The sequence below is a fragment of the Hydra vulgaris genome, chromosome 10, assembly GCF_038396675.1.
Source record: "Hydra vulgaris chromosome 10, alternate assembly HydraT2T_AEP".
In the NCBI taxonomy this organism is placed as follows: domain Eukaryota; kingdom Metazoa; phylum Cnidaria; class Hydrozoa; order Anthoathecata; family Hydridae; genus Hydra; species Hydra vulgaris.
Window position 1 is genome coordinate 36,145,001 of NC_088929.1, and position 24,541 is coordinate 36,169,541.

The 24,541-nt window shown below is 27.1% G+C and overlaps 1 protein-coding gene and 1 long non-coding RNA gene across 3 annotated transcripts in view; one reads left to right on the plus strand and one right to left on the minus strand.

Annotated features, from left to right (window-relative positions):
- LOC136085934 (uncharacterized) overlaps window positions 1-23,784 on the minus strand; it is a 55,868-nt gene extending 32,084 nt beyond the window's left edge. For both annotated transcript variants that reach the window (XR_010641269.1, XM_065807910.1), the window contains exon 1: window positions 23,706-23,784. Coding sequence is in view for 1 of the 2 variants with exons in the window: in XM_065807910.1 (XP_065663982.1) it covers window positions 23,706-23,725 (20 nt within the window). In the remaining variant the exon portion in view is untranslated. The remainder of the gene's footprint in view (window positions 1-23,705) is intronic.
- LOC136085935 (uncharacterized) lies at window positions 18,663-21,112 on the plus strand. The gene is made up of 3 exons (XR_010641270.1): window positions 18,663-19,140; window positions 19,480-19,878; window positions 20,972-21,112. It is a non-coding gene; the product is annotated as an uncharacterized LOC136085935 (long non-coding RNA).
- Window positions 23,785-24,541: the final 757 nt, after the last annotated feature.

The following is a 24,541-nucleotide window of genomic DNA, read 5'->3' on the forward strand; positions in this document are numbered from 1 at the left end:
AAAAGAAACAAATTGTTTTTTGAATGGTAGTAAATATAAAAGCCTCTATCGAAATTATTTTCTGCAAGATTTTGATGCGGATTTTCTTTTATAGTAACCCAGTTGCTTGGCGCTTTATTAAAATGCCTCCATAATGCTGAATCAGATAGACTAATAAAATTTAAAGCCCAAGCAAACCAACAACTATAACAAATAGCATAGAATTTTATTAATAAAAAAAACAAAACATGTTTTGACTTTACAAGTCATCTTTAGTTAAAACTAATTTTTTCAAATATAAGAAGCACAGAAGAATGGATTAAAAAAACTTTTTTTTGGAAGAGTTTATATCTAAATGATACTTTCTGTTTAGCTAAACAAAAAGTATTATTTAGATATGGTTAACTTGTCTATTTAAATTAGGTTTTAACTATTCTTCTTGCTTTAAATTTTAACTAAAACTAAAATACAAGGAAAGCAAAGCGGTAAATCTCTTTTACCTTTGTACTTAATTTTTTTGCACTTTTTGTTCTATTTTAACACAAATTTTGTCTCTCAGAGTAGTAATGCGTGGTCTTCCACATTTTGTTTACTTTCGTCAACTAAATTTGCAATCTTTTTCTTGATTGATTTAAACCTTTTAATAAAGGAGATATTTCTGAGATTTTTCTTTTTGTATATCTTAAGACTGTTTCAGTTTTAGACACAAATATTCAGAGTTTTTAAGTTATTTTAACTTAAAAACTCTGAATATTTACTTTAACCTAAATATATAAGTCACAAAAACGCTAAACATAAATTTGATATAAACATTTTCTACATATGCGTGTTTGATTTTTTTGAAATTTTTACGTATTTTAGCTTATAATGCTAAAAGGTAATGTCACAATTGTTTGAAATCTTTTAACTCCATAAGCAATTAGGTAAATTTAGGTATATATTTACATTTTAAGGAAAGTAGGAGTAGAATTAAATCTAATTGTTTAAAAGATTAATTGTAGTTTTAGTGAAAAAGTGTAACTCGTTATTTAGCCACCCAATAAAATTTTATTTAAAGAACATCAAAGAAATAAATACAAATCCGTAAAATAGGGGTCTTTACCAAACCTATTATTTCTATGCATATCTATTCCGCACCGATTATTTCTATACCTGTTCCTTATTTACTTCAATATTTTTTTGTAAAATAATTTATTCTGATAAGCAACTCTAAGAGCAAAAAACTTAACAGGTGCACCTTTTCCGCATACGTTGAGCTTATAAGAGACTTAAAATTAGGTTTTTTATCTGCTAAATGCATATTTAAATTGATAGCTCAGTGATTAAGTGCGCTGTCATCAGTGTTGTTTTGGGAGGGTATAAGACCTCCTCTTAGCATAATAAATTTTAAAATTTTTTTAATCTTGCTTAATATTAACAGAAAAAAAATAATAATATAGCGAAAAAGATTTCTAAAATTTAAAATAAAATTTAAAGTTTTCTTTTTTTTTAGATATATTATACGCTATTATTCCATAAAATGCCTGCAAATTCAACACATGCTAAAGACGTTTACACTTACCGACATTTGTACGTAACGCAATACAAATGGAATTAAGAAGATCTTAGACCACTAAAACATAGTAACAAAAAAAAAAAGGTCATTCTTATGGTTATGATTAAAAACCAAAGAATAATATTTAACGCTAATCTAAAAATTAAGCCAAAAAAATTTGCGCCTGGATATCAGTTTGTGGCAAAATAAACCTTTATGCGTCATGTTTCCTTTTGCATTTATCTTATATTTGATAGATTTTAACTATGTTGCATACCATTGCACAAAAAGATATAAAACTGGTACAGATAACATCTCACGGATAAGAGTTTGTATTTATTACAATTGTAATAAATAAATAGTTTTTTTCTTTATTAGAATATATCCCATAAAAATATATTTCCTTTATCTTTATTAGAAGGAGTTCTCCTAAAATAGTTAAATAAAATCTTATTTCTGGTTTGTTTTTCTAGTTTTTTTTGCGACATAACGTCACCTTGGCAAAAAAAAAGAGGTTTTCAACGGTTTATAATAAAGCATAAAAATTAGTTACTATAAAATAACGATTTATATAATGTTTCTTTGCAAACATCAATATGCTATACCTAAAACTTTCAAGTGCACTCAACTGCAATTACTTTTAATTTTTTTGTTTAGTGGCTTTTGTACAGAGCTTTTAAATTTTGTGTCTAATTATTTCAACATATTCGTTGTATCCGTACTGCAGCCGTTTTTGAAAACGCCTTAGAGGTAAAAAAAAAAAAAAAAAAATCAATTTTGACTATTTTACAAAATAAGCTGGTTTAGATATCTACAAACGTTATTGAATACATATTTTCAAAAAGTTCTGAAAATACGTAATAAGCATTTTAAGGCGTTTTGAAAAACGGGTGCAGCATATATTTATAGTAAAAAAAAATGTAGCATAAAAAACTTTTTATTGTCAAAAGAAAGTTTTAATGTCTCTTGTAGCTACAGGCTTTATTTATTTTTGCCTCCACAGCAGCATCTTCAGAAGTAGCAGGACTGTCTTATAAAGTTTTTTCTTTATTAAGGGTGGAATGCAAGAAGCGAACTTGAGTGAGGTTCGACTTGAACTTTGAAATCTGACTTTCTCAAGTTAGATTCAAAATTAAACTTTGAAGCAAATTTTGCATTTTCAAGTAGCATTTTTAAGTTTAACTTAAAACCGGTCAGTTTTTAAGTATAACAAGTTTATTCTACGAAAAGACTCAAGTCGACTTTTATGTTTGAAGTATGACTTCAAATTTTAAGTTTGTTTCTTGCATTTCACCCTAGGTTTCAAACTATTTTTTTTAGAGCATCCGCAGTTTATTAGGACTAATTACATGAGCACATTAATAACATAAGTTTATCATCTCAATCATGACACATACGCAACAAATATTTTCTCCCGGTGTTTTGATGTTTTTAGAATTTTTAGCTTTTTTAAAAGTTTTTTAGTTTGTTAAAGTGTATAATATCGTAACATATGTTTGCATATATCTCTGTAAAACTTCAAAAGTATTTTGTATTTTACAGCCATCGAAAAATATTTAAAAAAAGTGACCATTGCTACGACTCGAAACACTGTTTTTTCGTTCAAAAGCTCTGCGCGCTATCCACTCGACCACGTTGGTGCAATGTCATATCAAAATTTTTAAAACTACGTAATAATTTTTTTAACGGAAATAAATGCTATAAATCAAAACTAAGTAGATGTTGCCTCAATGAAGTTTTCAAATGAAAGTCAAACTGTACAACTTGCTACATGTTTTTGTATGTTTTAACATTACATAATTTCAAGTTTACGTATGTTAGATACTTGCTTACACTTTTGTTCGCGTTTACTTATAACAAAAAATGCTACCATCTTTCTCGCCACTCTCTCGATTGCAATGGCTGCCAAGGGTTCCGTGCCAAACGCGCTCAAAGGGACGCTAACACTACTATTAAGTTCGGCAATAATATGTAAAGAAGAAGAAGATTATGTCACTCTTAAAGGTGTAGTTATTCAAAAATTTTATCAGTATTTTTTTATCTTCCTTAGTTTGATGATTTGCAAAAAAGACATTTAAAATCATTTGCAATAACAAATAGAATTTAACAGTTGTAATGATTTAATACTTAAATACGCAAGTGTATTTTTATTTTAAACTTAGAGAGCACTCTAATTTTTTTTAATTTCTTTCTAGCACCCATCTCTCTCTTAAAATAACGCAGAACAATTCAACACCCCATCTGAGCCCTATCTAAACAATTTAACACCTTTTCTGCTCAACGTGTCAATCATAAATAATTTTAGATTTGATATCTAAAGGTGATAAAGAAGAATGGAACTGCTTCTATTACACTTTTTCACTTTTCTTAAATCCAAAACAAATATAATGCATTGAAGTAATTTAACGCCCTATAAACAAATACAATACAATGTCATCATTATATCAATGTACCATGAATCATCACTACAATGTCGGTTTATAAACATACAAAAGCTAATGTTTTGTAAAGAAACTGTATCTCAAACCCTTCCTAAACTTATATTTGAAGAGCTAAAGAATGCTCTTTAAAGAGCTTCAAAAAATCACTTTAATATAAATATTTCTGATTGAAATTTTTTTAATATAATAATATTTTTTAATAAAATAAAATCTTTCTAACAAAAATTTTTTCATAAAAATTTTTTCAAATAAGATAAAATATTTTTTATTAAAATAAATGTTTTTAATAAAATAAAATTCCTAAAAACCTTTTTTATTTATAAATCATCATAGTTTCATATTCATGCCGTAATTTTGTTTACTCCCATTAGTTTGAAGATATGTTATATATATTTTCTTTTTAAATAACGTACAGTGTAACTAGAAAAAATTAGTTTTCTATTTACCTCAGTTGCCATATCTTAACAAAAAATACCTGAAACATCTTTTTTTAACATATAGAAACTTTAGCTACTTAGGGTGGAGATTTTAAAATTTTTTGATTAAACAAAAACAAACAGTCTATGCAAATAATATTTCAAAACTAGTTTTTCTGAAATATCAAAAGGTTAAATGTCCAGCTTTAGTTCAAAGTGTACGAATTCATCAAATTGAAGTAAATCCAATCAACACCGGAATTTTACGTCAGAAATGCATTTCTTAACAATATGTGGACGGGGTACTTAAATATATTTCTTTTTATTTAAGTCGCATCAATTAACACTTCTTGTTATAAGATATATTAAGTAAAAATGTTTTGGACGTAATATGAATGCATAGCCATAGAGCATCTAAGAAGTAAAAGACCAGAGTTTACATTAACTTTGTATAAAAGTGTTTACCGAGCCTATTTTTTTAGGTCTTTCCTGGATAAAAGTTCAAATTTTGTTATTTAATTTAAACAAAAAAATTACTGTCGTCAACATACCTTGTTGTTTTAGTTTTAGGCATAGAAACTAGTACCGAATCAACACAACTTAAACTTTAAATTTTAGATATATTACATTTCGTTATATTTTACCGTACAATACAAAAAAAGCCTTTTCTGTTCGTCTTTTTTGAAATTGTTAGTCATATAAAAACATTTTCTTTTACATCTATTAATTGGTATTACATCAGTAATGGTAATAGTTTTGATTCTTTATTTTAATATTACAGAGTTCAATGACGTCAAGTGGTTTGAATTTAAAGTGCGTATATATTTGATAATTGTGTATTCGGTTTACGGCGCTTTAACCATTGAAGATAAGCAAGATGCAATGGAAGTCGAGCAAGTGCTGCTGTTCTCATTTGATGTTTGCAGTGCATATGAGCTTTCCACAAAACGGAAGTTTTACGATGGAGAAAGAGAGTTGATGTTTTTTTGCCTGATATGAAACGATTGGCTTATCTTGCAAAATTGTCTGAAGAGACAGTACGTTTGGCATTAGTTGTGGGATTACGCGAGTCTTTATCATCACGATTTCAAGTAACAAAGGACTCGATTGATATTATGTTACCCAAAGTAACAGCTGGTTTGAACCACGTGAAGATAGATGACAGTAATGGTATTTGTGCTATGACAAAAAATCCTTTAGTGTGTTAGAAAAAATTCTTTAGTGTGTTACAAAAAATCCAAAGTGTCAAAGGTTACACCACATTGCGAAAAACTATTTATTTGCAATTAGCTTGTATCATAAGAAGATCTTGCGATGTTTTAAATGTGGTGACGAGAGACATATGGCTCTAAGATGCCTAAAGATGCAGGGAAACGAGTGCAGGAGCAAGGGATCTGCACAACTCGCTTCTGAACAAACATGAAATTATCGCGTTATGTATTATTCGTTTAACAGTTAATGGCATGGTAGCAACAGTTATGGTGAACACGGGATGCTCAAAGACAATTCTGAATCAATTTTCTGTCCGAAAATCAAAATAAAAGTTTAAACTCTCCAAAGGTGGTAACTTTCGAAGGTAAAGCTATTTATTTTAAATCCTCAAAAAAAAAAAAAAAAACTTTATATTAAATACTTAAAAAATAGAAATGAGGCAAACCTAAATGTTTACAAACAGTATAAAAACTTGTTTGAAAAAATTGAAAAAAATTCAAAGAAAAACTTTTACTCAAATAAAATGAAAAACAGAAATGGTGATATTAAGAAAACTTGGGATATCATGAAAGAAATAATTGGGATAAAAACCTGCAAAATAAATAGTTAACCTGCTCAAATTGTCATAGATAATAAAGAGTATGACAATAATAATGCAAGATAATTCAGAAAAATTTAATATTTTTTTTTGTCAACATTGGCCCAAATCTAGCTTCAAAAATCAATTGTCCAAACAACTCATTTGAAACTTATCTAACTAGTGTCAACAACGAAATAATATTTAAAGAACTAAAAATTGATGAACTCGAAAATGTAATAAACTCTCTTAAAACAAACAAGTCTCCAGGTATAGATGACATTAGCATTAATATTGTCGTCAATGTCTTTTCGGAGATACGCAAACCTATTTTCGAAATATTTAAATCATCAATTATAACACGAACTGTACCAAATAAATTAAAAGTAGCTAAAATTGTACCTATTTTTAAATCCGGCGAAACATTTCTAATAAACAATTACAGACCAACCTCAATACTTCCAACCTTTTCTAAAATACTTGAAAGAGTAATCTACAATAGATTATATGAATACCTAATTCAAAACAAGTTCTTAAATAAAAAACAGTTTGGCTTTCAAGCACAGCACTCAACAGAACATGCAATTTTAGATTCATTTAATAGCATAAGTGATTCTTTTAATAAAAAGCAATTTGTATTAGGAACTTTTATAGACCTATCCAAAGCATTTGACACAATTAATCATGATATCTTACTAAAAAAAATGGAAAAATACGGAATAAAAAATACTAGACTAGATTGTTTTAAAGTTATCTGTGCAACAGACAACAATGTGTTATTTCGAACGATAATAAATATTCTAATTTACTAAAACTAAAATGCGGAGTTCCCTAAGGTTCCATTCTTGGTCCTCTTTTATTTTTAATTTATATTAACGATCTTCAACAATCACTAAAAAAACTTAATGCAATAATGTTTGCTGCTGACACAAATTTATTTTATTCATCAGCATCAATTGAAAATCTCTTTGAATCTGCAAATGATGACCTTGAGAGTCTAAACATTTGGTTTAAAGTAAATAAACTATCTTTAAATGAAAAAAAAACAAAATACATTTTGTTTCATTCCAACCAGCAAAAAAACAAAATACCAAGCATGCTACCATTACTAAAAATTGATAACATAAACAATGAAAGAACTGAAACTATTAAATTTCTTGGGATAATTATTGACGAAACGATTTCTTGGAAACCCCATATAAAAACATTAAATACAAAAATATCAAAAAGTATCGGCATACTTTAAAAAGTCAAAACTATACTTTCCCAGGAGAATCTGAAAGTTCTCTCCTTTTCTTATATACAAAGTTATCTAACATATGCTAAAATTGCCTGGGGAAGTACAAATAAATCTAAATTAAGTTCTCTATATACATACCAAAAACACGTATCAAGATTGATTTATAATAAAAATAAATTCACTCATGCCGATCCTTTACTTAAAAACTTGAATGCTTTAAATATCTATCAAATTAACATCTACCAAAATGTTTTATTTATGCTCAAATATAAGCTTGGACTTTTCCCAACTCATTTTACTAATAACTTTTTTCAAACCAACGCTAACAGATATATCACACGAGGAACCGGAAACTTTACATTGCCCATAAAAAAAACAAAATTTTCAAGATTTTCAATTGTATACCGTGGCCCCTATTTATACAACAAAACAATACCTCAAAATATAGAACTTACTAAGTTGGATAATCTTATTGCCCTGAAGAAAAAACTAAAAGATCTCATAATTAACAAAACCAATTTTATCGATATGTATTAAATATAAAAGAACAATTAATATAATAAAATGTAAAAAGAACAATTTAAGCTATAAAAATAAATAAAACATAAAATATAAATAAATAAATAAAAATTGTTAGCAACTATACATAGTAAAATATTACTGAACAGTAGACCTTAAAAAATTAATGTGTGTCTTTACTCTTTAAATTTTTAGTTTATTTTGTATTTTAAAGGTTCTCGATGAAAAGACTTTTCTTAGTCTTCTGCGAGTTTCCTTACAACTACATAGTACTACTAATATATGTTGATATATATTTTCAACAAATAACATATATCCATCAATGTATTGGATCCGTGACTGTGAATGTCGAGGTAGATGATATCAAAATGTACAACAAAGTTATTTTAGTGGATTTCCAACCTTTCGGAGTTGATATGATACTATGAGTTCAATTGAATTATTGGGAGGAGTTTTCATTTTCTATTCAGGAATAGCAAAGTTTGGGTCCAGCTATTGTGGACTGGCAGTTTTTAACAAAGATAAAGTAAACAAAATTGAAATTAAAAAGAAAGATCATAAAGCTGTTTTTGATGGTATGGAATGGAGAGTTAAATGGAAATGGAGAGACGGAGATGGACCCGACCAACTGATTAACAAAGTTGCCTAGCACGCGGTACCAAAACATGCTGAAACGGAATACGAAAATGAACTTCAGGATTGGATCAAGCTCACATTTAACCTGTAAGAGGTGTAGATAATTGTAATAGGCATTACAATTATCATTTTCATAAACTACTCAAGTTCAATAACACTCTTGTTAATGGAGTTGCCAGAAACTTGCATATATGTTTATATGCTCTATAATTATTAAAAAAATACTTTTTGGCGTTAACTAAGAATGATATTTAATACATGTAAGTTTAAATAAAACTTACCCTACGAATTTATGAATTGATTAGATGAATTCTAAATACATTGCTAACGAAGTTCTTTTAGATTGTTCACTAGGGGGTATCAGCAAAATCAAGTTTTTTACGATGCTTTCGGGGTAGCACGGAAAAGTTTCTTTTTACATAAGTTACTTCAGTTCAAAGTTTTACCATTCTAGGAAAATATTTTCTGCTTATGCAAAGGAGGTGAAATTTTAAAATCTCCAAATTGTTTTTTGTTTGAAAAAGTTTTTTATTGATTGCGCTTTGCTATAGAGCGCAAAAGTTCAGCAATGAATGAATTATTAATGTAAAAAGTTTGACGCCCCACCGAAAATATGTTCTGTTCTGGCGCGGAGTCTTAAATAACCCAAAAATCGACAAATACACTGTGTTTTCATGATCGTGAAAAAACAGTCTTTCTGTATAGCGTAGAACAACTACGCTTTTAAGAAATTCTTGTGTTCCAGTGTAATGTTTCTCAAAAAATAAATCCTGAAGTTTTGATATTGTTGCTTTTAGATAAAAATAATTAACTTTTTTTCTATTCCTTGCTTTAGGTACGTACGCATCATCGATTTACGGCACCGATTTTAAAGAAAAAAATTTGTGATCTTTTTTTCACCGCGTGCTCGAAGTAGGTGTTGTAAGGATGGATTTTTGTAGTCTTTTTTTTTGAATTTTCGACTTGAATTTATTTTAGTAGTAGAGTGTTTTAAGTTTATTGCAATTTTTTCTATTTCAAGTTACTAACGGTTTTAAGTGATTTCATTGTTATTGAAGACCTCATTCCTGTTCTAGAAGTGAACCGACATAAAAAGCATAATAATTTTTTTTTCTAACTTTCTAGTCAATATCTATTTTCTGTGTACCTGTCAAATTTCATTGAAAAATAATGACACGCTCATACCCTGTTTTTGCATCCAGTAAAAATACCATGTATTCTTCTGTTCCAGAGGCTTTAGGGAGGGGTGGGGGGGGGCGGTAAAAGTTCAAAGTTATAAGCATTTTTTATATTTAATTTTTTATCCATTAAAAATTTATTATTTTAGAAATATGAAACTTTTGTTTAAAGTATTGGTGATTCATTGAAAGTATTTAAAACATAATTTGCACAATAAAAACTATGCTGTATATTTATAAATATTCAAGTGATTTTTTTTCTGTTGCATTTAATATAGGACTTCTTTTAAACGTAATAATGATTAAAAGCTGATTTAATAGAGTAATTATTATGATTATTGAAATTTTTTTAGAGCGAAATGGGACCAAAAAAGAATGGTCAATTTAATGGTGAAGCCAAAAATTATGTAGCTTGAAACTTTACATTTAAATATTGACTGAAGAAATGGAGATATATTAAAGTTATATCCAACAATGAAATATTTAAAACAACCGTTGAACTAGTCAACAAACTTTTTAACTTCAAAATATGTAAAAGTCAGATTGTGCTACTAATATAAAGATCCAAATTTTATTCACGTAATTTTTCAAGGGTTGTAATAAAAATAACTATTTTTATTACAACTTTTATAATAACTAATATACTATCTTTTAGTAGAATCGTTCGTTTTTTGTGAAGTTTTCATCATTGTAATACTAATATAAAGCTCTTTACAATGATATATAATAATTAAATGTTAAAATGGTTTAAAATTTTTGCACACCTACTGTTTGCTTGAATTCTTTTGTTCTAATAATCGTAAATTTATGAGACAAACTTATTGACTTTTACGCAAATATATACGGTGGGTTAACTTTATAAAATTATAGTTTAAAAGTTAATTTGTACTTCGTACGTTAAATCGATATGGTTATTTTGACTTTTGAACTTATACAGAACTTAAAATCGTTTTAGCAAACTTTTTCAAAGCTTTTAAAACAAGCAGCATTTGACTGTCCAATTTTTGGATAACTGACTGATTTTGCCGTGATGCTTCCAACAAAACAGGTTGTCATCAAATCCTGCTTTTACAAAAAGTGGTGTCTTGGATCTGAAACAATTGGTAACAAGGAACCATTATTTTCCTCATTACAGAGCAAGTATGTGTAAAGCCGCAAATCCTGTATTCTGATGCTTCCATTCCTGCAGTCTCAATAAAACGTGTCTTTGATATGATTAATGCATATAATAAAAACTATATTGATATCAAGTCTGCTTATAAAAGACTAGAAAAAAGCATGGCAACTAAAACAAGGGTAGAGAATTTAAAGAAGAATCGCGTATTCTTTTTGATAAAGCAGATTAAAGAATGGTAAATACTGGACTTCACAATTGGCTACAACGTCGCCTGAATTGAAGAGCTGTTAGAGCTATGGTATGGGCTGTTTGTCAACTACATTTCAAGGTATTGTCTCTTCTCTATTTGTTCGAGTCCCTCGACGATTCCGACTTGGAATCCATTTCATAAAAAATTTGCATTAGAAAAGCTTTGAAGGCATATGAGCTGCTTTCAGTGATAACATTTAAGCAAGTTAAGTGCACCTTACCTTCAGGTGACATATCCTTATTGAGTAAGGACCAGAAGTAATTGAGAGATTTTACTCTTGTTGTTAGCTCAGGCATGTGTCAATAGGTCTTTCTAAGTGTATCCAGGTCCCCTTAACATGCCTTGCTGGTTAACAACATCGAATAAGATGTTAAGACTTTATGTTTTTAAAACGGAACAAACAACTTACGTACATAATAAAGTTCGTTATTAAAGTGTATGAACCGTCTTAGTTCCGTGTCAAAATCCATCATTCAACCATTTCATTCAGTCATTCAGAGAATTGGTTCAAATTATCTGCAACGCCATTTAACCAGTGATTTTTCTGCTTGCAATGTTGGCTGATGAAAGAGCACATTTAAGAGCTTTTGGCATTCAAAAAGTGCTAAAAGCACAGGAATGAGATGAGACGGTTGAATACATTGGGATTCGAAAGTTTAGTGTTCCAAAAATAATATTTAAAGCAATCGACTACATCGAACTGATTGAGTGGTCATCCAGGAAAGTCTTTACAACAAAAATACTAAATGATGTGGCAACAAAATATTTGCAAAGTGTGATAAAAAAATCGATAACAATTGATTGGAGTTTTACAAAGTTGCGATGCCACACACAAGCTGCAGAAGTAACAATAAAATTGGTCTGAGCTTGCTCTAATATATCGCCTCTGAATGATGATGATAGTGATAATGAAAATGATGATGATGGCGATGATAAGACGATGATGAAAAGAAGCAGAACAAACTTCTTAAGTTTAAAAAAGTCAAAGAAAGTCTTGAACAATTGATTTTAAATTCGGAAAAAACTGTTTTCAGAACATCTATAAATGAGAATTTAGAATCAGGGTCTTTTAGAGAACAAATTTGGGTATTCATTTTATTTTGTCACTGTCCCTTTGAAAGCCTTATTAGTTTTCACATAATCTAATTTCCCTTTGTTTTTTAGAAATTCTTTGTTAAGCTAAATTTGTTTCTTAATCTAGTAATTATTTTACAATTTAAAGAATATAGCATAGTGTAGAACAGTTGTTTTTAATATGTGCATAGTTTTTTACTATATTTAAACAAAATATCATTATATGCAAATCATTAATAAGAACTTATATTGATGAAGGTAATCAACTCTAGGCTTTCATATGCTGACAACTGATATAGCTGCAGCCGAAGTAGCATCATAAAAATACTTTCAAAAGAGTTTACTGCAGGTACATCAATTACATCCTGCGCTGATTCTTTTCCAACGGTTTGCAACGCATTTTTTAAATAAGTGCTGAAGTTCTGGGTAACCATTGATTAGTTTTAAACAGGTCATTTTTTAATACAAACATAGTAAAATAACACGCACTTTACCAAGGAATTTTATTTTATACCACCATTTATTTTATACCACTATTTATTTTATACCGCTATTTATTTTATACCAGTATATATTTTATAACACTATTTATTTTATACCTCTATTTATTTTTCACCTTAATTTTATTTAATATCTCTATTATATTTATATAAAAACAGTTTTTTTACTTTTTTATAATGAAAATCTCATTAAGATAATGTTTTGTCTTTTATCTACTGACGCCCCTAATATCTTGGCGACGGGGGTACAAATGCCCCTTTTGACCATCCCTCTCAGTAGCCCAGTTAAAAAGTCAAAAAGCATCATTAAACAAAGAGAAAAAAAAGCATATGGTCTTAGCAAGCCATCTTAATGTTTTTCAGAGCAGTTGTTAAAAAAACTTTTATTATTTAGAAAAAAAATGATTGACTTATAACTTGACAAATGGCTTAAGCAAATTTTTCAGATTAGTTAATAAAATTATTTCAATTAATAATATTCATTGCTAAGTGTTTAACCTGAAGTAATGAACCTTCATAATTTTTTTTTCATATTCTGAATGGTATCTAAGTTTTTATCAAGAATAAATATTTTTTCTGAAGTATGTATTATTTCTTTTATTTATCGTTTGTTTATGCAACGTAACATAAACAGAATGACTAGTTTAAGTAGTCACAATTGTCATTTTAAATTTACAAAGTCATTACAGTTCACTTTTGCCCTTAAGCATAAAAAGAAAAATGTTCTGCATTAAAAAATTTTTTTTTTGTTCAGATAAACTTTATCAAGAAAAACATTAGATATTTGAGAAATATCAAAAGAATTAATATTATTACTTTCGAGTTAAAATGTGCTTTCGTGCTCAAGTTGTTATGGAGTTATTAAATCATGAATCAATCACCTTTGTGGGAATGTTCAAGCCGTAAAAAGGTCAGTTAATGCAGCCTATGCATTAAGATCACCAAGAGCAGAACTTGTTGTTTTATGTATCTTAAAAATAAAAATGGAAAAAGAAAATATTGTTGTGCTTGTTTTGATCAAGTGTTTTTAGGAACAATAATGTAGCTTATAAAATGTTTAGAACTATGCCAGTGTAAAACCAAAATAATGTGTTCCATATTTAGAAAGAGTTTTGGGTTTCAAAAAAGTAGAGGTTTTAATAGCTAAATTAAATGAACTTTTTTGATGTAAAAAAGAGAAACTTTAATGATGGTGATATAGTAAACAAATCAATGGCTTATATAAAAGATGTTTATGATTTTATACGTGTTATAATCTTTTAAAGAAACATTGGCTCTTTTTCTGCAGTTGTAAGAGTTCCTGTTGACTCTGGTCAAGGTTCTTTTAAGGTCACTTTAATGTTTTTCATTCACATTAAAGTACTAGCAACCAACCTGACCCTGTTGATGCTGGTATTAAACAATTTTTATTTTTTGCTATTGTAAAAGTTTCTTTGAACACAATCCTTAAAAATTAAAACATCCTCTTAATTTTTGAAATAATAAAAATTCTTTCAAGTTTGAGTTAAGGTTTCCAGCTCAATATTTAAAATTAAAAGTTATGCTAACAAGTAGAGTTGTTTATAAAATAAAAGAGAGAATCTTATAGATAATGGAGGTAAGCGAACTCTAGGTTCCCTTAAATGTCAATATATAAAAACACAAAAGCTGGAAAACCAATATCAGGATGGTTGGAAACAAAAAATCTATTATTCCAAGAGTTTTATATCTTGACGAGTATCTTACACAATTATAAAAGTAGTTCAAGTATCTGATTTGCATTCATTATTTGAAATAGTTGCAACTTTTAGAAAACCATTAATAAAACTATTGAGCAATATCTAAGCTAAATTGCATATTTTTGAAAGGTTTCATAGCATTGGATTTTTGGCAACAGTGCCAACAGGCTTTTAGATAAGTCAGAGAATTTTTGATTTATTTTTAGTCATTGAATGCATAAGAATGTTTTAAGCAACAAAGCGGGCAACCTTTTGAGAAAAAAATTATTGGTAAAATTGAATTAGCTGTTATGGAGTTCCAATTTTAATATATTATATTATTTTTATTTAATATATTTCAAATTGAAGTTGACCTTATTCTACCATTTCTAAAAAGTACTATAACTGATAATGAAAATGGAATTTATTCAGAACAACCAAGTGAATTTGTACATTTTTAATTTAAAAACATATAGATAAGGTATAAAAGACGAAAAATTCAGTTTATGTAAACATATAATTTTATAAATCTGTAGTTATTTACAAATAAATTAATCAGTAAGTTTATTCAAACATCAACAAAAAGAACTTTATAAGGTATCAATTTACTAAGTAAACTATGCCAAGCAATTGAGATTAAGTATTTTTTAATTTTTAGCATTTTAAAGGAGTTAACATTTTTGTTAAGTTACTATATTGTTTAACCGTGTCAGAAGTTTTGTTTTTAAAACACTTCAATGGCATAAAAAATATTGTTTATTAAGTATTGATAAAAATAATGCTCTTTTCGTTAAGGCTTATTCAAAATATTATGCTGATATAAAGCTTTATTGAAATATTTTTTGCACATAAACTGCATTTTGCTATTGTTTTTTTTTATATCTTGATTTCTTTGCTATGTAATACGTTAGAGAATTAATGTAAAAACACTTTTTAACACATGGTTATACACAAGTACATAGTAAAGTTATGTTTAAAGAAGTAACAAAATTTGTTTCTTCTCAAAATTATGTAAAATATATGAACTCTAAAAATTTTACCTATGAACAATTCCTTTTTTCCGTTTTTAAGTGTAAAGGTGCGAATATTTTATTTACAGCATTCTTGAGTAGGTTTTTTTTTAATTAGGTAAATTAGTTTAGTTAGTTCAAGTACTATATTTTTTTTATCTTGAAAACAAAAAATCAAAAAATAATTGGATGCTTGGAAACTTCAAACCTGTGCCATTTAAAAGAATCTTTCGAATTCTAATGACTTTCAGAAATTATGGCTCTGCTATTTTTAATAGATATCTTTTAAATGTGACACACAAAATTGAAAAAAAAAAAAAATGCGTAAACTGATATTTAAAAATCAACATAAGAAATTTAAATTAGTTTATAACACATCGAGCTTTAGCTACCGTTTTCAAGCCCATTGAGCAAAGTTGTTAAAAATAAATTTTAATCCACCCCTTCTGACTAAATTTTGCTTTTAGCAAACTTTTTAAATTATAAGATTAGTCACTCTTTAGTAGGAAATTCTTCATTTAGAGGCGCATTTAAAAATATTAACATCTCAGATTAAACAGTTATAACTTTTACAGTGTAAATAACTTTTCAAAGACTTTGGTTGAATATTTGCTAAGTAAAAACAGCCTTATCAGCAGTATGCCCCTGCTTTACAAAATGAGTTTAATATTATATAATAAAAAGAGAAAGAATTGAAATTAAAATAAAAAGTAAAGTTAAAGTAAAAAAAGAAGTGATGTCTTTCAGGAAAAAAAACTAAATTTCTTCATAAGCATCAGAAACATGCAGATCGCACAATAAATTTGAAAATTTTATTTCGAACTCTGAACCACTGTTTAAAAAAATGAACGCATTAAATATTTATCAACTAAATTTGTATTTAATGTTTTGTGTTTTATGTTTCGTGTTTTATTTTTAAATTTAAGTAACTTATTTTCATCAATGTTTTTGTAAACATTTAAGAATAAAAAACTAAAACGTAATCTAAATAATGATAGCATTCTAGTAAAATCTATTTGCGAAAAAAAAAAACCTTTATAATTTTATATATCTTTTCGTGGACCTTTGTAATCTTTAGAATAAAATAGAACTGCCTAATTTCATTTTAAATGACCTCTTTACTTTTAAACCTTCAACAAAATTATTCTTAATTTATTTGATTACCCAAAACAATTTTAAGTGTTATATTACATATTGACTTGTTATGCTTAATGGTAAGTTTTACTTTTAAAGTTTGTAAAATAAATAATATATTTAACGGTTACACATTTTTAGTTTATATTCATTTAAATAAATTATAGATGTTCTTTTTATTGTAAAAGGTTTGTGACAAAACCATTAGAATCTTTTTATAGTCCTGCCCGTATTATATTATTATAACAAAAATTATGAACTTCAAAGTAAATAATATACCGCGTTATTTTATTTAAATATAATACGGCAAATGAAATTATAAAGTTTGAAATAAAATTAAAAAAAAAATCTTTACCAACATTAAATATTTTAAACATTTAAAATTATGTGCTATATGCAGATTTATGAAGTAACTCATAGAATTATTTTTCAATAGGGTTTGTAGAATATTTTCCTAATGTTAGGGATAGCAGTCTTGCAAAATCGGATCCTAGAATTCCGAGGTGTGCTACGTTACTTTAGAAAAATAATGGTTCCAAAGACATCAAAACGCAGCGTTTTAAAATATATTATTTTGTAAGTAAGTGTGTTAAAAACGTGAAAAACTTGTATAAGTAATAAGAAAAAATAAACAAACATAAAAGGCAGGCATTGTCTGGGGGACGTCAGTCGGACGTCTGGACCTTTATTATACGTCTAACAGACGTCCACTGGACGAAGCGTGCCCTTTAGGATGCTCTTTCTGAAAACTCGACGAAGCGTATTAAATGGCCTATTTATCTTCTTTTTAAACTTACTCCGTAACTAGTATTTATATAAAAAGAATTATTTAAAAAAGGTAATAATGATGAAAATGATATGTTTGGCTATTTTTAAAGTTAGTAAAAGGTTGACATTAGAACTAATAATGCATTTAAAAACTTAACATTGTGTCGATTAAAAATCAAATGTTTTACAACACGAACTTCCCAATCGGCATATCTAGTAATGTAAATACTCGGAGTATTGATCACGTATAACATACCGCCATTGATACCAGAAAAATACGCATTTAGTTTTAAGTTTCGAATTCGAGTTCAATACCACTTATTTATCAAAAATACGTATTTATAATATTTGATCAAAATCGGAATGATATTGAGCCCGATTTTGATCAAATATTATGAAATAAGGGAAAAACGAGATTCTTTTGCTTTTAAAGCGCATGCTTAAACTGATATAGCGAAAATAAAATTTAAATTAAAAAGGTTTCTTGAGAAATTATCTCCAGTACAGTTACAGTACTTTTTTGCACTAAAAGAGTTACTAAAACTTTATCATAAAAATATTTATTACTACTTTTAAATTTATTAATTTAGTTTTATGAAGTCCTAAATTAATATAATTCAAATATACGTTAAATCCTATCATTTCATACCTTGCTTATTTTATTCCTTTGATTACTATTTTATTGACATTTCTGTTATGCTATTACCTTTTTTCGTTCTGTTTTAGAAAATTTAGAAAAATAAGTTAAAATTTTGAGCCAGCACTGACATTTTAATTGTTGCTAAGCGTTAAATTTTGTTATTAGGATTGCAGTTCTTTTATCTGTTTTTTGTTCTTTATTCAATAAGTATTTGATTTAAATTAAATATGATTATAATTTGATATTTTATTACGAGATATATGTCTTTATATATGAATATATATATATATATATATATATATATATATATATATATATATATATATATATATATATATATATATATATATGAATCTTTTTAGATTTTTTCATGTTATTTTTAAATTTTTTGTTCACGCAATTCAAGTTATACATGTTAATAGTTTGCATATATGTTTACATTATGTTCAAAATTAAAATGCTTTTGATAAATATATGTATGTGGTAATAAGTGTTATATAATTGTTTTATAAATGCATTTTTAAAATAGTATAAAATGTATCTATTGTGTATATAAATATTATAAGAAGTGTTTATATATGTTATATAAATTTAAATAAATTTATTGTGTTTTGTAGTTAGTATATATGTTTATATTATGTTGTTTCCATGACATAGAAACACATAGAAACAACATAATATAAACATATATACTAACTATAAAACACAATATATTTATTTAAACTTATATAACATATATAAACACTTCTTATAATATTTATGGACCATGTTTTCAAAGTGTGTGACTCGGCAAACGTGTTGAGCAAGATTTTGCATAAAGTTGTTATTTATGTTACTAATGTTGTTACATTTGGCTTACCTTTATGTTGGTGTCTATTGTTAAAAATTATAAGTGCTTTTATTATTGAAACTCACTGCTTTTAATCATTCAGTAAAAGCCACTCAAGAAAAATCATTTTGCCATATATACATTTTGTTTATATCTTAATTTGAATTTTTAGAACCATGACGTACCAACATGAATTGTTTTCTAAAAGCTAACATGAAATAACAATATTTAACAACTACTACTCTCTTATCATGACATCTTATCTCTATCTGATATATTGATTTGTGATTCATATATGATGTTTTTCTTTGTATTTACTTATCCATTACATTTTTTCATTTCAGATTTATCATATGATGGATTTATGCTATATAAAAGAACGAATATATGTAAATTTTTATGAATTTTTTTAAAACATCTGCTAATAATTAGTCCAGTGAACATTCAAACTTCAATGTTGCATATGTTATCTTTATGTAGTTTCTTGGCTTTTCTAAATGTGTTTCTTATTCACATGGTTTTACAAGCATGGTTATGCAAGCAAATTTGAGCTGAAAATTTTTTTTAGCCTTTAAGGAGAATTGGCGTTACACTTTTAAATTTAATTTGTTTAAATATAGTAGTTTTAACAAATAAATGTTTGTTTGTTCTTTGTTTTTTTACTTATTTGTTTTCAGATTCTTAAGAACTTGGCAACTTATCTAAGTAAGTTTTTTTTTTCTTTTTAGTGCAATTGGAAAGAGCTGAAAGTTATTTTTTAGGGCAATTGAAAAGAATTAAAGTGTTTTTTAGTTACTTCACACGGTATAGCTGATACTGATTTGAGTAAGTTTACTATTTTGTTTTATTTTATATTGGATTTATTTGATATTTGATATATGTTATATTAGATATATATTTTATGTATTTAACATGGAAAACTGACTTTAATTTGTTGACACAAAAGTTTATAAACATAAATCTGCCTATATTTCAGTATATTTTATATTTCTCTGTATCTTTATAAATATTCTTTCTTAGAAAAAATAACAGACTAGAAGAAATAAATAAATTCCTTTTGAAAGTAGTTAAAAAAAATGATGTATTTCCATATTTCATTGTGTAAAGTGTAATACCACTTTTTAAAGGTATGTGAATAGATATATAGGGGAACATGGGGCAAGATGACGACTGTTTCAAAAAACGCCTGTATCTTAGTCTGTCCCAAAAATTAAAACGTACCTTTAGCTGGTGATGTAGCAATGTAATAAATCAAGTCAAACGAGGATAAAAAGTTTTTTTCTCAATGTCAGAAAAACTTTTTTAATACTTAGCTTTCGTCACAAAAATAATATTTAAAAAGAAACCATTGATAAATCTAGTAAAATTAATCTACTTCCCTTCAGCTAAAATCAACTGTTATATTTAGTTTTGCTTAAGAAATAACTGTAGGTCGTCATTTTGCCCCATTCGTCATTTAAATAATTAATTTAGAGTAAAATATACTGATTGACATTGCTTCATTTTTTTATACAAGATTGTGCATTTATTATTTTTATGCATTAAGGTAAAAATAATTTTGTGCATTGTAGTCTAGATTGTTTTTTTAATTAAAAATAATTGATGTAAATAAATGTTGTTTAATATTTTTGATAAACGACTAATGTATGTAAACATATAAAAACATATGGATTTTAATAAATCTTAAGTTTAAATAAAGTCTTTGATTAGAAAAGATCACAATTTGTAAGATTCTTTTACGTTCATTTATTCAGTTGCAGCAATATAAGATTACTGGAAATATGTTTAATGATAATAGTTAAATTGAAATAGATAGTATTAGGCTCAACGAAGTTATAATGTAAATGCTTATAGGCAACTTGAAAATAGTAGTCAAATGAAAAAAATAGATCATTTCTAAGAAATATTTTACGATTTGCTTGCTATTTTATGGTATAATTGTTTAAATTGTTTAACTATAATTGTCCCTCGACTGTTCAAATATTGTAATAAATAAAATCTTTTCAGTCCAAGTATTTAAGTTAATAAAAGATTTTATTAAGTTGTGGTGTTATTTCCCAGTGTTACTACACAGTGTTGTCTAGCCTTTTTATAACTTTTTTTAATTATTCTGTAGACACAGAGTATATATTTTCTGTTATTATTATCCTAATTCTACTAACAATAAAATGCAAATAGTACTTTTGTAATTAAAATTTTTTTTTTAGTTTCATTTTTTAGGTATTTGCAGGCTTTACTTGACTTTCCGTTTCTGGTACCTGTGTTGTGACAGATTTTAAAAAAAAGTCAACTTATGTTAATTGCGGTCTTCGTCTTTAACTATTAGCAATGGTGTTGCTGATAGGGAGTCAAAGTTAAAATATTTACAGATAAATTTGTATTTAATTTTTTAGATAATATATCAATTTATTAATGTGTTTTTATTGTTATTAATGATTTAATAACTCATAACCCGTATTACGGATTGCTTACTGCTAGTCATTATCATTATGTTATGAATTCATATTAGTTAATAAAATTGTATTGAATATTCTCTGGTTATCGTGTTTTATACGTGTTTAAATCCGAGTTTGATACTCAGTAGGCGTCGTATTGTATACCTGTCTTTATACGCATCTGGTGTCTATTTTTAATGCGCGTTTGACACGATAAAATGGCTAACAAATATTTGTAAATAATGCGTATTCTGGAAAGTTTTAAATGCGCTAGTAATACCAGGAAAATATCGTATTGAGTATTCTCTGGTTATCGTGTTTTATACGTGTTTACAAGAGTTTCAAATGCGAGTTTGATACTCAGTAGGCGTCGTATTGTATACCTGTCTTTATACGCATCTGGTGTCTATTTTTAATGCGCGTTTGACACGATAAAATGGCTAACAAATATTCGTAAATAATGCGTATTCTGGAAAGTTTTAAATGCGCTAGTAATACCAGGAAAATATCGTATTGAGTATTCTCTGGTTATCGTGTTTTATACGTGTTTACAAGAGTTTCAAATGCGAGTTTGATACTCAGTAGGCGTCGTATTGTATACCTGTCTTTATACGCATCTAATGCGTATTTCTAATGCGTATTCGACACGATAAAATGGCTAAAATACATACCACATCGATAGGTATTTAAACGAGTTTCTAATGCGCATTTACGACTAAATTTGCCGGCTGGGTTACTAAGTTCGTGTTGTTGAACATTTGAACTTACAAAGTTCAACTTACAAAGAACAAGAAGTAGCTGATAAAGATCCTAAAATGTCCATCTACAAAAAAGGTGAGAAAGTAATTTTTAAAGAAATGATCAGAACAATTAATAAGTTATTCGTTAAAAAAAAATTAAATTAAAAAATGGTATCGCGTATGTTTGCCAAACTTTATTTAATAGTTTCTGCGCATCTCAGATTTGCGTTTTTTGTTTTTAAAGAGTGGCTTTCGACTTCCTTTTTACTTAATATAATTAGATGAAGAGATATAGTTTTTGAACTCTACTTAAAGCCGGCAAAGTTAATAAATTTGTAAGTAACAAAACCAAAGATTTTTTTATAACATTTGATAAAAGGACATCACTAAATAATCATAGGTACTTAAACTTGAACGTGTATATGGGGACAAAACTAATTATTCTTGGATTGATTTAAATCGGTGGATTGTATAATTCAAAACATTGGTTTATGGCAAAAAACTCAAAGAGTTTTAATATTGACTTCCGAATAGACATTATCGCTATGACCAGTGATTGAGCAAGCGTTGAGCAAAGGTTGGTAGATTGATGTCTTGTAATTAACAACTATGTTATGATCATGCAATACAACTTGCGGTTATTGATACTTTGTACAAGAAAAGTCTTTAAATAATCTACTTGGGATAATTTATAGTTTCATTAGCTACAGGGCCGTTGCGAAGACATCTTTAAGGGAAGCGGGGAGGCAGAAGAATAATTCTTTTGCCGACAAAGGCCCAACAATAAACTTTTTACAACTAAGATCTGTAAAAAAAAAAAAGTAAAAGTCCTCGTTGGCTAACATTTACCGACTGCCAACGACAGATCCAATTTCGCCAACTGCAGTGTCCAAATTTGCAGACTAATTAGTTTCCAAAGAAGGTTAGTCACCTCTTGCCCCCAACCATTTTTTTCGGACGGCCCTGTTTAGCTATGTAAAAGTTTCATGAAAAAGTACTCAAATGTCAAAGCCTAAGAGACTTTTTAGTTTATAAAAACATGTTTGCAGAATCAATTACTTTGAACAATCTAAAACCTTAATGTGAAATATGAAAATAAGGAATATATTTGGAATAAATATCTACAAGTGTCAATTTTTCATGTATTGTTGCAATAACAATAAAAGTTGGAAATAGATAGAAATTAGAATTATCATTTAAAAGCAGAAGTGATGAACGCATATAAACTGCCTCGGATAGTTAATAATTTTTCAGAATATTACATTTTATATTTAGAGCCAAAAGAATGGGAACAACTTTCAAAAATGATTCAAGGTATGGTAAATTTGTTAAGTTCATTTAAGTAGACAACAATAAAACAAATTGTCATACTTGAGACACGTCTTTGGTTAAAGTTTCTCTAAGCAATAGTTGTTAAATATGACTTTGTAAAGGTTTTATTTTATGTCAAAACAATTGCTAAAGAAGAAACACACAAAAAAATTTACTTAAGTTACTTTATTTTACTTGTCTTTATTTTGCTTGATTATACTTTATAACGTTCTGACGACATAATCTTATAATTATGGTCTCAACATTAATGACATAATCTTATGGTTAATTGATTATTGTCATTATTCAAATTGTTGTTTCTTTTATCAATATTGTAAAAATACAAAAATATATGACCTATAATCACTTTTCATTAAGATAAAATTTTATAAACAAATTATGAATAACATACAAGCGGAATAAAATAGGAAATAGTCGAAAAATAATTTTTTTAAATTTTCAACTTACTTGAACAACAATTTCGTCATTTAATAGATGTTACTTCAAGAAACATATACTACGTTTAACTATAAATAAATATCAAAAATTTTACGAATGAAAAAATAGGTAATCAATCGTTTTTGTTAAATACAAATCTAATATTTATGTTTAACAAAAATTATAAATAAAAATTCATTTGTAAAACCACAATTGAATTAGTTTAAAAAACTATAAGAATACAAATAACAATGGAGAAAAATTTATAAATTATGCGGTTTGTAAAACTTTCATTAAACAAAAGTATTAAATTCGTAACTCGATTTTTGTGCTCAATCAGATTTCTGAACTACTTTCAGTTGTATTTGAAAACAAGTCATTCCTGACATACTCTATATGGTTGTTAGTTGGATGCCATAAATTATTTTAATTTGTGTTTTACCGTTAAAATCGATCGCACGGGTTCTATGAAAGGCTTTTAGTTAACGCTAACACTGTATTAAAACAGTTTTTAATATAAAAAGTAAAGACAAATGATTGCAAAATTTTTAAAGTTTACAAAGGTATAAAGGTACAATCAGGCTCATATTTTCATCTTCATATAAAAGTTTCATATTTACTACTTCAAATAATCTTAACGGAGAGTAAATCCTGCTTATTATAAAAATATAACAGCTTACCGGACCCGTAAAAATTTGGTTCTTTGTAAATTTATTCAACACCAACTTTCACTATGACTTTTCTCATATATATATATATATACATATATACATATATATATATATATATATATATATATATATATATATATATATATATATATATATATATATATATATATACATATATATATATATATATATATT